The 14,166-nt window shown below is 41.0% G+C and overlaps 2 protein-coding genes across 2 annotated transcripts; one reads left to right on the top strand and one right to left on the bottom strand.

The window, feature by feature from the left end:
• Positions 1–2,922: 2,922 nt before the first annotated feature.
• Positions 2,923–3,867, bottom strand: LOC119254637 (olfactory receptor 51I2-like). Its single transcript, XM_037521737.1, has one exon. It carries the CDS (start codon positions 3,865–3,867, stop codon positions 2,923–2,925), a length of 945 nt encoding a protein of 314 aa, XP_037377634.1.
• An 8,189-nt stretch (positions 3,868–12,056) lies between these two features.
• LOC119254636 (olfactory receptor 52D1) lies at positions 12,057–13,061 on the top strand. The gene has a single exon (XM_037521736.2). The coding sequence runs from the start codon at positions 12,079–12,081 to the stop codon at positions 13,033–13,035; it is 957 nt and encodes a 318-aa protein (XP_037377633.1). The 5' UTR covers positions 12,057–12,078; the 3' UTR covers positions 13,036–13,061.
• Positions 13,062–14,166: the final 1,105 nt, after the last annotated feature.

Here is a 14,166-nt window from a genome sequence, read left to right as displayed (position 1 = left end):
CCCACGGGCCCCCATCTGGAAATGAATGAGTCCCCTAAGGAAAGAAAATGCTGCTCTCTGGAGATGAGCAGAGAGGAGCATTTGGAAAATGCCTTGATGGGGAGCCAGCAGGGGCACCATCACTGGCCCTCTCCCTTGTGATGCTCCCTCAGAGCTCTGAAATCATTCTCAGGTACTGCATTCTCTCATGCGCTCTCTGACTTTATTAAAAGACAATACATGTGCTTTACAGAAGAGAAAAAAGATAAATAGAAAATAAATCTTACTAATTCTCACTAGCCAGATTAAAGTACTAATAAACATTTTAAATCCTTCCAAATACATTTTATTTTCTATGAAAATGTTCAACAATATATGAATAACAAAATATGAATAACGATGACATCTTTAATGAGGTATTTTGATAAGAAAAATCTTCAGCATGTATGAATATCATTTAAGGTATAGGTGTATATATATATATATATATATATATATAATAAACATACTAGAAACAATGAAACATCTGTTTTACTTCTGCTGGAAGGAGTAAAGGGAATGCTAAAAATATTTCATAAGAAGATAACCCAGAGGGCCTCCCCAGTGGCTCAGCGGGTTGAGCCCAGCACTGTGAAGCTGTCCACAGCCTCTGCAGCATGGGTTTGAACCCTGGCTGGCCAGGAGATACCCACATGTTGCAGCAGACCTCTCCTGTCTCGCCCACAGTGTTTTTGGTCCATCTGCCTATTCTGCTTCCTGCTCTGTCTCTGGTGAATTCTCTCACCCTCCCACACCTCTGGCCTGTACCCCAGTTCTTGTATAAATGAATCTTTTTTTAAAGAAAAAAAAGATAACCCAGAACTGAGCCAGTATCTAACCCATGCTAACTGTCTAATAAATATTTTTGATGAATAAAAATATAAGCATAAAATACATGGAAGCTTTTCCAAGTTAGAATAGCAGAACGAAGTATAAAAAGAGGCATAAAGTAGCTTGTCTTAAGAATCTATATGATTTAAATGTAGAGCAAATGTTTTTTGTGAAGAAGAGGAGAATGGTTAGGGGTAGTAGGATTTAAGAGATAGATACAGTGGTAATATTTTTAAAATTTTTATTGGGGTAACATTGCTTTTTAAATATATATACATATATATGTTTCAAGTGCACATTATCGTTCAAAATCTGTATATGATATATTGCAATCTCCACCAAAAGTCTAGTTTCCACCCACCATTGTACAACTGACCCGCCTTAACTGACTTGTCCACCCTCTAACCTCCCTTCCACTCTGGTGACCACATTGTGTTTCTTAAATCTAAAGATGTGTTTTTGTCATGCAATTTGCTGCAACATGGATGGCGCTGGAAGGGATCATGCTCAGCGAAATAAGCCAGAAAGAAAAAGAAAAATACCGGATGGTCTCACTCATAGCAGGAATCTAGAAAACTTAAATAAGGGACCAGGAAAATGAATAACTATAAGAAAGTAAAAATCAAAATCAACAAACAGCTATGAACCACAGACACTCTATGGATGGTGGGGTGCAGGGAGGAGAGGGATTGGGGTCAAAATAAGGGGATTGCAATTGTATGGGGAATATAAAAATAAAATTTATTTTTAAAAAATAAAAATAAATAAATAAATCTCAAAAAAAAAATAAAGATGTGTTTTTGTTTCATTTGTTCATTTGCTTTATTTCTTCCTGCCGTGAATGAGTGAAATTATGTGACATTAGTTTTGCTCAGTCTGATTTGTTCCACTTATTATAATCTTCTTAAGGTCCAACCATGTCATAAATGGCAAGATTATGTTTTTTTTATAGCTGTATAGTGTCCCATTGTGTGTGTGTACATATAACACAAGTGATATATGTATATATCACATTCTCTTTATCCATTTATTGGATCATTAACATCTAAGTTGCTTCCACATTTTACCTAGTGTGAACAGTGCTGCAATGAACAAGGGACTGTGACAATATCCTTGAGATCCTATTTCAGAACTTTTGGATAAATACATAAAAGTGATATTGCTGGATCATATAGTTATAACACTAAAAACAAAAGTAGCACAACAAAAAATAAAATGAGACTACATTAAATTTAAAAACTTCTGTAAAGCAAACAACCAACAGAGTATAAAGGCAACATATGGAAGAGAAGAAAATATTTGCAAACGGTGCATCTGTTAAGTGGTAAATCTCCATAAGATGAGGAGGCCCTGCAAATTAGTAGCAACAGAAATGTCAACCTTAATTTAAAATATGAGTTAAGAAGTTAAATAGACATTTCTCTAGAGAAGATAAGCATATGGCAACACATGCTCAGAATCACTGTATGAAAACATGAGTTATCACCTCACGCCTGTCAAAAAGGCAGTTACCAAGATAACAAAGGACAGAGGTGTTGGTGAGTATGTGGAGAAATTCAGACACTTGTACACTATGGTGGAAATGTAAAATAATGCATCCACTATGGAAAATAGCATAGATGCTCTTCAAAAGATTAAAAATAGAACTAAAAAAAATAAAATAAATAGAACTGCCTTTGTTATAATCTTGGGAAAATAATCCTTTACATATTATGGCAATATTAACATAGTAATTAATAGTTCCTTTGGATGCTTCATTTTAAACAAGGATGATAGAAACATACTGTGACCAAATAAGGGACTGGATATAAAGTTGTACATTAATGAATTTAAAAAGAGGAGAATTGAGCAAATATATTTTGCTAAATTATGACCAGTTTATTTTGTCAAAATCCAATATTTTGATTCTTAACTATGCCCAGTCTGTCATTAAACATTATGGCAGAAATACTAATAGTAGGTTAGTGCCCAAAAAGAAATGTTAAGTGTTTTCTCAAGCCGGTTCATGAAAACTCAAATGTGTGGAGTGACAATGAATATCTTCTTACTCTTGACCCCTTACAATCACCCTGCTTAAAACTTGGTTCTCAGTAGTAGTTTGCAAAGCCTCCGACGAATCTCCTTGGTTTTGATGGAATAGATGACAGGGTTGAGCATGGGAGGTACAAAGAGATAGATCAGGGACAAAAACGTATGCACGTACTCCGGGGCGTGCCTCCCGTAGCGAGCGGCCATGGACACCCCAACCATGGGCACGTAGAAGACGAGCACAGCACACATGTGTGACACACACGTGTTGAGTGTCTTTAATCGTTCCTCCTGAGAGGCAATAGCAAGTACAGAGCGCATAATGAGCACATAGGAAAGAAGAATAAGTGCAGAGTCCAGTCCAAAGGTAGAGATGACAATGAATAGACCAAAAATATTATTGACGGTGATGTCTCCACAGGGCAGGCGGATCAGATCTGGATGTAGGCAGTAAGCATGGGAGAGTATGTTGGGTTTGCAGAAGGGCAACCTCTTCAGAAGGAAAGGTAGGGGGAAGACTACACAGAAACTACGGATGATCACAGATAGGCCCATGCGGACCACACGGGAATCTGTGAGAACTGTGGCATATCGCAGGGGGTTACAGATGGCCACGTAGCGGTCAAAACTCATAGCCAGCAGGATCCCGGACTCCATGAAGGAGAAGAAATGGATAAAGAACATTTGAGCCATACAAGAATCAAAACTAATCTTCTTTAAATGGAAGCAATATGTGACCAGCACCGTGGGCAGCGTGGAAAAAGACACACCTAAGTCATTAATTGATAGTAGGGACAGAAAATAGTACATAGGCTGATGTAAGCTCTGCTCCTCCTTGACAATGAAAAGGATAAGGGCATTGCCCACAATGGAGACAGTGTAGAGGGGCCCAAGGAGCAGAAACATCCAGTGTTGGGAGGCCTCCAGCCCCGGGAGCCCCGTGAGGATGAAAGGAGGCATCCCTGAGCTGTTGTGCGGGTTACCACCCATGCTGCTTAGCCTTACTGCTCCTACTCCAGCCGCTGTCCTGTAAGGAAGACACACACAGTTTATCCATGGCCTACACCTCACATTTTAAGTCTGTTACATACCATTCAATGCCTGACTTTATAGAGCATTAGTAACTTGTTCACCAAATGACTCATCCTGTCTCTGTCACCAAGATTCTGGAATTGTGTGTTTTCTGCTTTCCCAACTGACTAAACAGGTCATAGCGTCTTCCCTTACCTGTGCCTATTGGTGTCATATCCATTTTCCCTCTCACGGTCTAATAATTATTTCCTTAATTCAACAAAGTGGGTATCACTTTGTTTAAAACCTAAGACAAAACTATTTTCTGGACTATTTTGCCCCCTTCCTAAGCGTTCCACTAATTGATACATAAACATCTCTTTCCCTTCTCTCATTTACCAACTTATTATTCCCAATTTGCTTTCTCAAATATAGTCTCTCAGCTCTTCCATCCATCTACCCTGCTTGATGGATGCCCAGATAACTATCATTAGAGACAACCTTCCACACACCTAATCAAGAAGCACTACATCCCTATATTTCCACTCATCTTTCCATTCTTCCTTCCATTTAAGTAATGTCATTACTTATTACCCTAAATAATTTATGAAAAATCTTTTTAATAATTTCTTTCAGAGATAAACACATGCAATTTGCAGCACCATGGATGGCGCTGGAAGGGATCATGCTCAGCGAAATAAGCCAGAAAGAAAAAGAAAAATACCGGATGGTCTCACTCATAGCAGGAATCTAGAAAACTTAAATAAGGGACCAGGAAAATGAATAACTATAAGAAAGTGAAAATCAAAATCAACAAAAACTATGAACCAGAGACACTTTTTGGGGGTGGGGGGCGGGAGGGGAGGGATTGGGGTCAGAATGGGGGGTTTGCAATTGTATGGGGGAATATAAAAATAAAATTTATTATTTAAAAAATAATAATAATAATTTCTTTCAGAACAGAATGGCCCCTGGCTCCTGAAAGTCACTGGATTTCATGATCATTTCTCTTGACCAAAGAACTGCTTCTCAAGTGTTTGTCATCTCTTTGAATAATACCATCATTATGTCCAAGATTGGTATATGTGCTGCCGAAGCGAGCACAATTATGTCCAAGATTGGGACGAGAAATCCAAACAGCACTTTGACACCTTCCATCCTTTACCTACTACTTTAAGCCAGGCAACAGTACGTGAAATTTCCAACCCCAAAGTGTCCTATTTGCACCTCTCATTTACTTCCATTTGTGTTTGCGTGCTTCAGACACAAGATTTGCATTTTTTACCACAATAACTGTCACCTAATAAATCTCATACTTCTTCCATTTCACTTTCTAATCTGATGCTAGACTAATATTTTTAAAAGACAAATATGGAAATGGCACTATTCTGATAAGAATATTATCAAAAGATCAAATCCAAATCCATTAGCCCAGAATAAAGGCCCTCTGTAGTCAGTACTAGATCAATAATCTGCCTTTCTTTCTCACACTTCAGGGGGTCTGTTCTGGTCTATTTGCTGTTATTCAGCCATAAACTATGATTTCTCAAGCTCTCAGAGGTTTCCCAGAATGTGTGAAAACACCCACTTAATCCGTCTTCAAATACATCAAATTGGTGATGCCCTTCACCTTGAATTCTTGGCTGGTCATAGCAAACAGGGGTAACTTCTCCCTTCTCCATTCTCCCCCCTCCTGTAACCACCACGACCACACCCACAGCTTCATGAAGTCTTTCTTTCTGATTCACCTGCTCCAAGAGTCACTCAGCCCTGATTCTTATTCACTGTTTCAGCTCCTTCAAGGTCCTGAACAGGAGATGCACTCAGTGCATCACTTATTCCTTCAAAGTTGCATCAATAGCTCTCTGTTGTAAATTGGAAATGCTAAAAGTCTAGCTCCTGAGGCTGTGATGATTCATAGTTTTGAACTATGGGGATAGTTGTGAAAACTCTTAAGAACAAAGTCATTTCACTCTGAGTTCTCAAGTGTGCTTTACACTCCACCTTCAGCCTTCTGGCTGCCTTTGTTTCTCCGTCTGCCTCAGAACACTTCTATACTTTCTCTTTGGGTTGAACTTTATATTTCAATTTATATTCTTGGAACCTGTAGTGTAAATGGTTTTCCCGCTTTTCTGCCCTCCATCAGGACTGCCATGCGGGATGGGGCACCTATACTTGTTACATTGTTGCAAGCTGTCCTATTTACTTCTGTGAGCCATGGGTGGGGGTACTGAGATAATCACCAAGAGAAGCAGAAGCAGAAGACAGTCAGGAGAGAGAAGGGGAGAAAAGGACTGAGAAGCCCAGAGTGAAGACTTGCTGGGGCCTGGAGGCCTGCTGGCCTCCTGGCCCCCCAGCACCCCTGCCTGCTCTGTACCTGCTTGCCACACTACATGGAAAGCTCAGTAAAAGCCTGAGAAAGCCACCAAGAGCTCCCAGACTCCTCCTTACCCGTCTGCCAGATCATAGACATCCTGCTCCGTGCCCTTCCCTCCACTACAGAACCCCATTATTTTCTGTAGCCCAAATCTGTTGCTAAACATTTTCATTTGCATCTCTATATAATATGCAGACACCCTGAAGTGGAGTCCGTTAGCTCCAAGTTGGGTCTTGCCATGAGATTTCAAAGGCAGCTGGTGACTTTTTATATATCTGGCTCTTAAAGGTTTTTCTGAGAAAACTGTGGGTTTCTTATTCACATCGAGGCATCTATAGCCAAATCATAATATAATAGACTATCCCTGATAACAAGGGTAACAATTATCCAAAGCTGATAGCATGGCAGGATTCAAAAGAAGGAGAGCAAAAAATTGAAAATACAGAATGAGGAAAGTGATAAAGAGGAAATTATGTAGGAAAAGAAAATCACACTCAGATTCAGGACAATGTTTTCTCCTTCAGATTGTCATATATAACACTCAGACTTTATAAATCACAGGCAAGTATACCTTAGGGCCCTAAGGCTGGGGAGCCCCAACTTACTTACATGAGAGAGCTCTATGTATGGAAGAAGCAGAGGAAGAAATAGCAGCAGTTGGGGCCTTGCATGTCCTGGCTGTTGCACCCCGTTACCACCACCAGCTCCCTGGCTTAAGTACCGTGAGACTGCATCCAGAAATTCTCTGAGCTCAGAAGCTCATGAACCCCTGGGAATATGAACCCCTGAGAATATGGAGCATTTACCTCTCTGTATTTCATCAATCATAGAGGTATGCAGCAGTAGAAACGGAACTGGACAGAACCCACAGACACATGGTTTCTAATCCCTCATATTATAATATAGGTCATGAGAATCTAGAAAAGAAATAAGACAAACTTTATCAGAAGATCCTGGCTGAAGGAACTGGTACCAGAAAAGAATTCCCATGGCATCTTGAAGGCAGCTAAGAGGAGATATTTATTTATTTATTTTTAATATTAACTTTTTTTATTTCTTTACATCATTGTTCATTTTTAAACAATGTTTGCTTCCCCCCAACCCCTCAGGTGTAGTCCCCATAGAGTTTCCTTCCCCAGTGCACCTGTGCACCTTCCCCTCAGAGGAGATATTTAAAGGGTAGGTCCAAAGGGAGCTTGGGGGATGGCAGAGTCTTAGTCACTCTGAGAGGCCCTGCACTGCCCAGGCATGTGCAGACAACCTCCATTCCAAGTCTGTGTGCAGGCTGCCCCTTCAGGAAATTAGGAAACAATCACAAGTCAGTATCCAATGCTTTTTGTCTAACATGATGCTTTGGGTCAGTCTGGTGAGCTGAGTTGTTTGGACAGTGTTGACAGCACTCACAAGTCCACAGTGTAGTCCGCCTGTTCCAACAGGGTTTGAGGCAACTCTCATTTTACCAGCTTGATACTTCTTTTCTCATTTCCCCCTGAGAGATTTTAGCTTCTTCATCTTAAAGGGATTTGGGGCAGATGGTCTCTTCCCTTGCTGCTTCCTGCTGCTTAGGGCTATTCCCCTTAGCCCTGTGTAGGGTAAATGGTTTGGTAAATCCAGTTTTCCTGCCCTCCCACCATTAGGATTGCCCTGCCTGATGGGGCACCTGCAGTTGTTACATTGTTGCAAGCTGTGTTATTTACTTGTATGGGCCATCACTGCAGTGTTGAGATATTGGGAAGAGAAGCAAAAGCAGGAGAAGAGGCAGGAGAGAGAAGGGGAGAAAAAAAAACAGAAAAGCCCAGAGTGAAGACTTGCCAGGGGCTGAGAGGGCTGTAGACCTTCCGGCCCCCCGGCACCCCTACCTGCTGTGTATCTGGTTGCTGTATACATGTAAAAGCTCAATAAAAGCCTGAGAAAGCCACCAAGGACTCCAGGACTCTGCTTTACCCATCTAGTCTGCTCGGATCATAGAGATCCTGCTCTGTCCCCATCCTGCCCCTGCACCCTGAAGGAGTGAAAATCTCTCAGTGCCTGTTTGAATAAGCAGTAATAGTGGCTGCCATCCTCGTAGAGGTGGCTGGAAACGGTGTATCAACATCATCTCAGGTTAGACCCATTCAACATAGAAGATAAAAACTTTGTCAAGAATTTATGAAAAAAGTTAATTTAAAAAAACTTTGTGGGCCTCCCCTGGTGGCGCAGGTGGTTGAGCTCCGCGCTGTGAAGCTGTTTGCAGCCTCTGCAGTGCGGGTTCCATCCCGGCCAGCCAGCGAGGGTCCCACATGGCGCAGCAGACCTCTCCTGTCTCGCCTGCTGCTCCCCTCAGCAGTGTATTTCGTCAGTCTGCCTCTTCTGTTCCTCCCTCTGTCTCTGGTGAATCCTCTCACCCTCCTGCGCATCTGGCCTGTACCCGGTTCTTGTATAAATAAATAAATCTTTTTTAAAAAAAAATGCAACCTATGAAGCTACCCGCAGCCACTGCACAATGAGTTCGATCCCTAGCCAGGGAGAAACCCACATGGCACAGCAGACCTCTCCTGTCATGCCCGGTGCTCCCCTCAGCAGCGTATTTCAGTCAGTCTGCCTGTTCCCCACCCTGTCTCTTGTGAATTCTCACACCCCCCACACCTCTGGCCTGTACCCCAGGTCTTGTATGCATATATAAATAAATCTTACAAACAAACAAACAAACAAAACAAAATACAAGACTTGACGAATGGCTGATGTCAAGTCATGTGAGGGAATCTACCTGGAGTACCGATGTCATTCACTATGAGAACCAATTTCATGGGCATATAATCTGTGCAGTTACTCGGCACCCATGCTCAGAAAATTCTGCCTTGTGCTTTCCTAAACACTCTGTTGTTGTCATGAAATTCCTGATCATTTTATTTTTGAACTTGTGTTTTGTCAGTGAGGTCTTGTAATACAGTGTTGCTTGTACATTCCCACCACTATTACTTGTTGCCCCATTCACATAAATCTTTCACCACACCCCATGGGCACAGAATTCTGGTGGACCTCAAGTGAATGATAGTTCAAGAAAACACACAGAAGAGAAAATAAGTAGGAGACAAGGAAATAAAAGAGAAAGTAGGAGATGAGAAGGGAGGATGAAACATAAAACACACTAGATGTTTACTTTCCACTTTGCTCAGTCATGAAGGAGCATTACTTTTCTCATTTCTTTCTTATTTTAGCATTATTATCCTTTCTCTGTCTCTCTCTCATAATGTGCATCACATATCAACTCCCTAGAGGAGACCACTTTGGTTTTCACACTTGGGCATTATAGAGAGAATCTATAAATAACCTTGTTGACTAAGCCCATTGATCGGAAGAAGCTGGAACACAGGCTGAGTTGAAGACATTCATTGAACCCAGAAAAAAGAGCTCAGATAAAAGAGCTGACATTTCAATCCAGGTTACAGACTCGGACCCCTCTTCTCCCCGAAACCACAACCAACCGAACCTTCACAGAAGCACAGTTTTCACCTCTTCACTAACACTTTGCATTCAGATACCCAACACCTGCTTGAGTTGCAGCTCCATCCCACAGCCTCACGCTCCTGCAGCACATCATCTCACGGGAGCTAAAGCCTCAGCATCCTCCACATGCAAATTTGGGTCTCTAACACAGGTATGTATTTGAAGTCAGACTCCTCAGCAACTGTCCTGTGAAACAATTCAGAGTTAAATTATTGAAATCTAGACCAGAGAGAGGGTCACAAAAGACAAAACAACCCTGTGACAGGTTTTGGAGTATCACCCCACTGTGATCTAGGCTGGCACTACAGCTCAGCATCCTTATGCCCTGGTTTCGCAGGGCTCAGCGGAGGAAGAGGAATTCAACTCTTAAAATGGTCTTTATGGTCCTCATACCCACAGATGGTCAGAGAGTAGGAGCTATCTTATAATAAAAATGATCTTCCTTAGGGGCCAAGACAGGGGTAGGAGAGAAAAGGGGAAGGTGGGAGTGGTTCCAGCTCTGCCCTTACATCCAAGCTTTTCTTCCCTAGAATCATGGGCCTGTGTCAAAACTGAGCCCAAGACCAGCTGCTGTCATCAGCAAAAGTCTTGATGTAAATAGAACTCATTCTCTTTAACATTTGGAATTTACATAATGAGTAAAGTGGTTGTAACATCATGAATCGATATTAGACAAAATGCCTTGCTTGAAAAATGTAAGAATTCAGGTATTGGTCATATTGATGGTCATTGAGGTGAGGTTAAAAACATGTGACTCTGAATTGGGTCCATGAAACCTGAGTTCTGTTCTGCAATTGACATACTTTATGACCTGAATACATTAATCATCTCTCTGGAATTTGTCTTCCCCATTGATTAATGGTACAAATAATAATCACACTGTATTGTTTTCAGGAATTTGTAAGATGATAAGGAATTGTACTTTTATAAAAAAGGAAGTATTTGGGGTACAATTTTTTATCACATAAATATGACTTTTTGCTCAGTGGCAAAATCTTGTGAAGTTAGTAGCGCAGGTGATGCCATTCCCAGTTTAGAGATGAAATAAAAGCACAGAATGATTGGGTACTTTTCCGATGCCATATAATGAGCAGAGTAAAGATGAGAGAATGACAAGAGTCACTGATCTTTGCAGAGATTGTGATGAGGAGAGAGAAATTTGTTCAAAGTCACACTTCATTTTGTTACAGAATCAGGATTAAAATTCAAGTTTCTCAGAATCCTAAGCAGGTTTCTTTTAGGTACACAATATGTTTCTAAAGGAGAGTATAAATAAGTACTAACTAGTGTCTCATAGCAAAAACAGATCTCCTTTCTAGAACGTCCTTACTGTTAGCAACAAAGGACCCTCCATTTTCTCCCTTAATCTACTCCTATAAGCACTTGGCATTCTGATCTGGCCTGCCTCCAGCTAGCACACTGTGGGTGTACAGAGCTTTGGGTTGATGTTGCCATAGTTAGGAGAGTTTCCCCCAGTTAGCATGTCTAGTGTCTCTTGACTTCTTCATTGTACCCACGTACGTGCTCAGTCTCTGTAGATATTCAGTCATGACAAATGTAGCTATATTCAGATTGCCTAGACTCTATGAAGGCATTTTAGGTAAGGTGTAAAAAGAGCCATTGAGTAGATATAAGAAACATCACAAGCACAGAAAATAAGGTGAATATGTTACTATACCATTATGTCAAAAAGTCAATAATAAGTTACTGAAAGTCACCAAAATTGAGTGAAGTTTAATTAAAATGCCTAGGTACAGACACAGTCATGATCAGTGTACAAAAACACATAGTTTCAACTAATGGGCTTTTGCAAAGCAGTTGAAAAATGAACAGAAAGTAAAAGATGACTAAAGAACAGAAGACAGGGAAGTTTTCTGCCAGGCAGAGAAAATTTCATGGAATCTTAAAAAAAAGAGAAAAGGGGGAAATAAAGGAAGAAAGCCATAGGCCTGGAAAAGGACATGAATGAAACATGTAAGGAATATCCCTAGACTTGGGTTCACTAACGGTTAATAAATGCATATATGGGATGTATAGGAGATAAATTTTGAAGGGTCAGCTTGGACAAATGCATAAAAATTTAATTTCGTGATTGGAGCACAGAACTTAAATCATGATTGGTCAGTATAAGAAACTGGCAGAAGGGAAAACAAAGCAGATTTTATGTGGTAAAGTACTTTAAGAACTTGAACGAGTTAATAACTATTTTTCTCAGTCTAAAAAATTCACTAAAGGCTCATCATTTCACATAAATGATCTGCATACCTGATGTTACAGAGCAGGCATAGTGTCAACCCATGGATAGAGCTCTTGATTTGCCAAGTGGAATGTCAGCTCCCAACATCAGTGATGCCAGTCCTCCATCCACGCTCTTCCTCACCGGGATTCCAGGGCTGGAATGGGCTTACTTCTGGATTGCTGTTCCCTTCTGTGCCATGTATCTGGTAGCACTGTCTGGGAATGCTGCCCTCATCCTGGTCATTGCCTTGGACAATGTCCTACATGCACCCATGTACCTGTTCCTTTGCCTTCTCTCACTCACCGATCTGGCCCTCAGCTCCACCACTGTGCCAAAAATGCTGGCCATTTTGTGGTTCCGAGCTGGTGAGATTTCCTTTGATGGATGCCTGGCACAGATGTTTTGTGTCCATTCTATCTACGCTCTGGAGTCCTCGGTTCTTCTTGCCATGGCCTTTGATCGCTATGTGGCTATCTGCAACCCTCTGAGATACACAACCATCCTCAACCATACGGTCATAGGCCGAATTGCCCTTGCTGGGCTATTCCGTAGTGTGGCTATAGTCTCCCCCTTCATTTTCTTGTTGAAGCGACTGCCCTACTGTGGTCACCATATAATGACACACACATACTGTGAACATATGGGCATTGCTCGACTGGCCTGTGCCAACATCACTGTCAATATTGTTTATGGACTGACTGTGGCCCTGCTGGCAATGGGTCTGGATTCGGTCCTCATTACTATCTCCTATGGCTTTATCCTACGTGCTGTCTTCCGTCTTCCATCTCGTGATGCCCAGCAAAAAGCTCTGAGTACCTGTGGCTCACACCTTGGGGTCATCACAATCTTTTACATCCCTGCCTTCTTCTCTTTCCTCACCCATCGTTTTGGGCAAAATCGAATCCCCAAGCCTGTGCACATCTTTCTGGCTAATCTCTATGTGCTGGTGCCTCCTGTGCTCAACCCAATCATCTATGGGGCCAGGACCAAGGAGATTCGGACTCGACTTCTAAAACTGCTTCACTTGGGGAAGATTTCAGTGTGAATTCTGAGCAGAGGTAAAGTAGGAGACAAGTATACTGGGATGGTAGCCATCTAGATGCATTCACCTCCAAGAGGAGAGGAATGTTCACATGAAAGGAAATACTCAAAGGACAAGGAAATGTCAGATGATCAGAGACAGCAATATTTACTCTGAACATACTGAAATCCTGAGGCTTTTGAGCAACTTGCCCAAAAATGTAATAATCACTTTACTTTGGGGGAATGTTTTCAATCAACGATAACCACTCCTTGGATAAGCTCCATCAGCAATGATGTTGATGTCGCCACTGAACAAAGCTCCAAATACTTTTACTGTTTCTCCAAAAGTCTCTCTGACTTACTGAAGATCAAGTTAGTTTCTGTTCTTCAAAGGAGTTGGGCTTTCATGGTGGGAATATTTCTCTATAAGTCCAAGTAGAAAAGAAAAAGAATATTTGTAGTAAATTTATTCTGAATTGCAACACTTTGGGTCGTCAAGAGCCAAAGTCTACAATCAAAGTTCCCAGGTTGAAATCCTGGTTCTTCTGCTTAACTAGTTTTGTGGCCTTGGAGTTGCTCAGTCTTTCTATGCCTTGGCTATGCTAAATGTTAAATGGAAGATGATGTTGATATCTAACTATTCAAGTTGTGGTGCAGGGTAAATAAATTAATGAATGCAAAACATGTAAGATATATAGCTTATTAAGCATTATTAACCAAGTTATAACTGCTTTACAAATGTTTTATATAACTTCACAGGGTTATTATGATACGTTTATTATATAACAACTCTAAAATATTTAGATAGTGCTTGGGATGTAAGTAGTACTTATTAAAACTGTACTGTTTCCCATTCCTGTTCTCCATGTTTGTGTTTCCTTTTCTGTTAAACATAAAAGTATCCCTTGTTATTATTTTAATAAATTTATTTAATTTTTCAGTTGAGATAACATTGTGATCCTCGCCCCCCTTCAGATATCACCACTGTAGTGCAACCCTAAAATCATCATCCATAGTCCTCCACCATAGTCTGTTGTGACTTGTTAAAGATTCGTGATGTTTGCTCAGAACCCACGTGTCTTTGTAATATCCTTATCCTTAGGATTGCAAATTTCTGGCATTTCCATGAGGCCACCAGCTAAGACCTGGTAGA

Source organism: Talpa occidentalis, unplaced genomic scaffold (genome assembly GCF_014898055.3).
Source record: "Talpa occidentalis isolate TD23 unplaced genomic scaffold, MPIMG_talOcc4v2.1 talOcc4.3, whole genome shotgun sequence".
In the NCBI taxonomy this organism is placed as follows: domain Eukaryota; kingdom Metazoa; phylum Chordata; class Mammalia; order Eulipotyphla; family Talpidae; genus Talpa; species Talpa occidentalis.
The sequence above is the reverse complement of the archived record's forward strand: the minus strand, read 5'-3'. Positions and strand labels throughout refer to the sequence as shown.

Bases quoted from the DNA above. Each gene is read 5' to 3' on its own strand.
- LOC119254637 (XM_037521737.1), bottom strand. From the start codon at position 3,867: ATGGGTGGTAACCCGCACAACAGCTCAGGGATGCCTCCTTTCATCCTC.
- LOC119254636 (XM_037521736.2), top strand. From the start codon at position 12,079: ATGTCAGCTCCCAACATCAGTGATGCCAGTCCTCCATCCACGCTCTTC.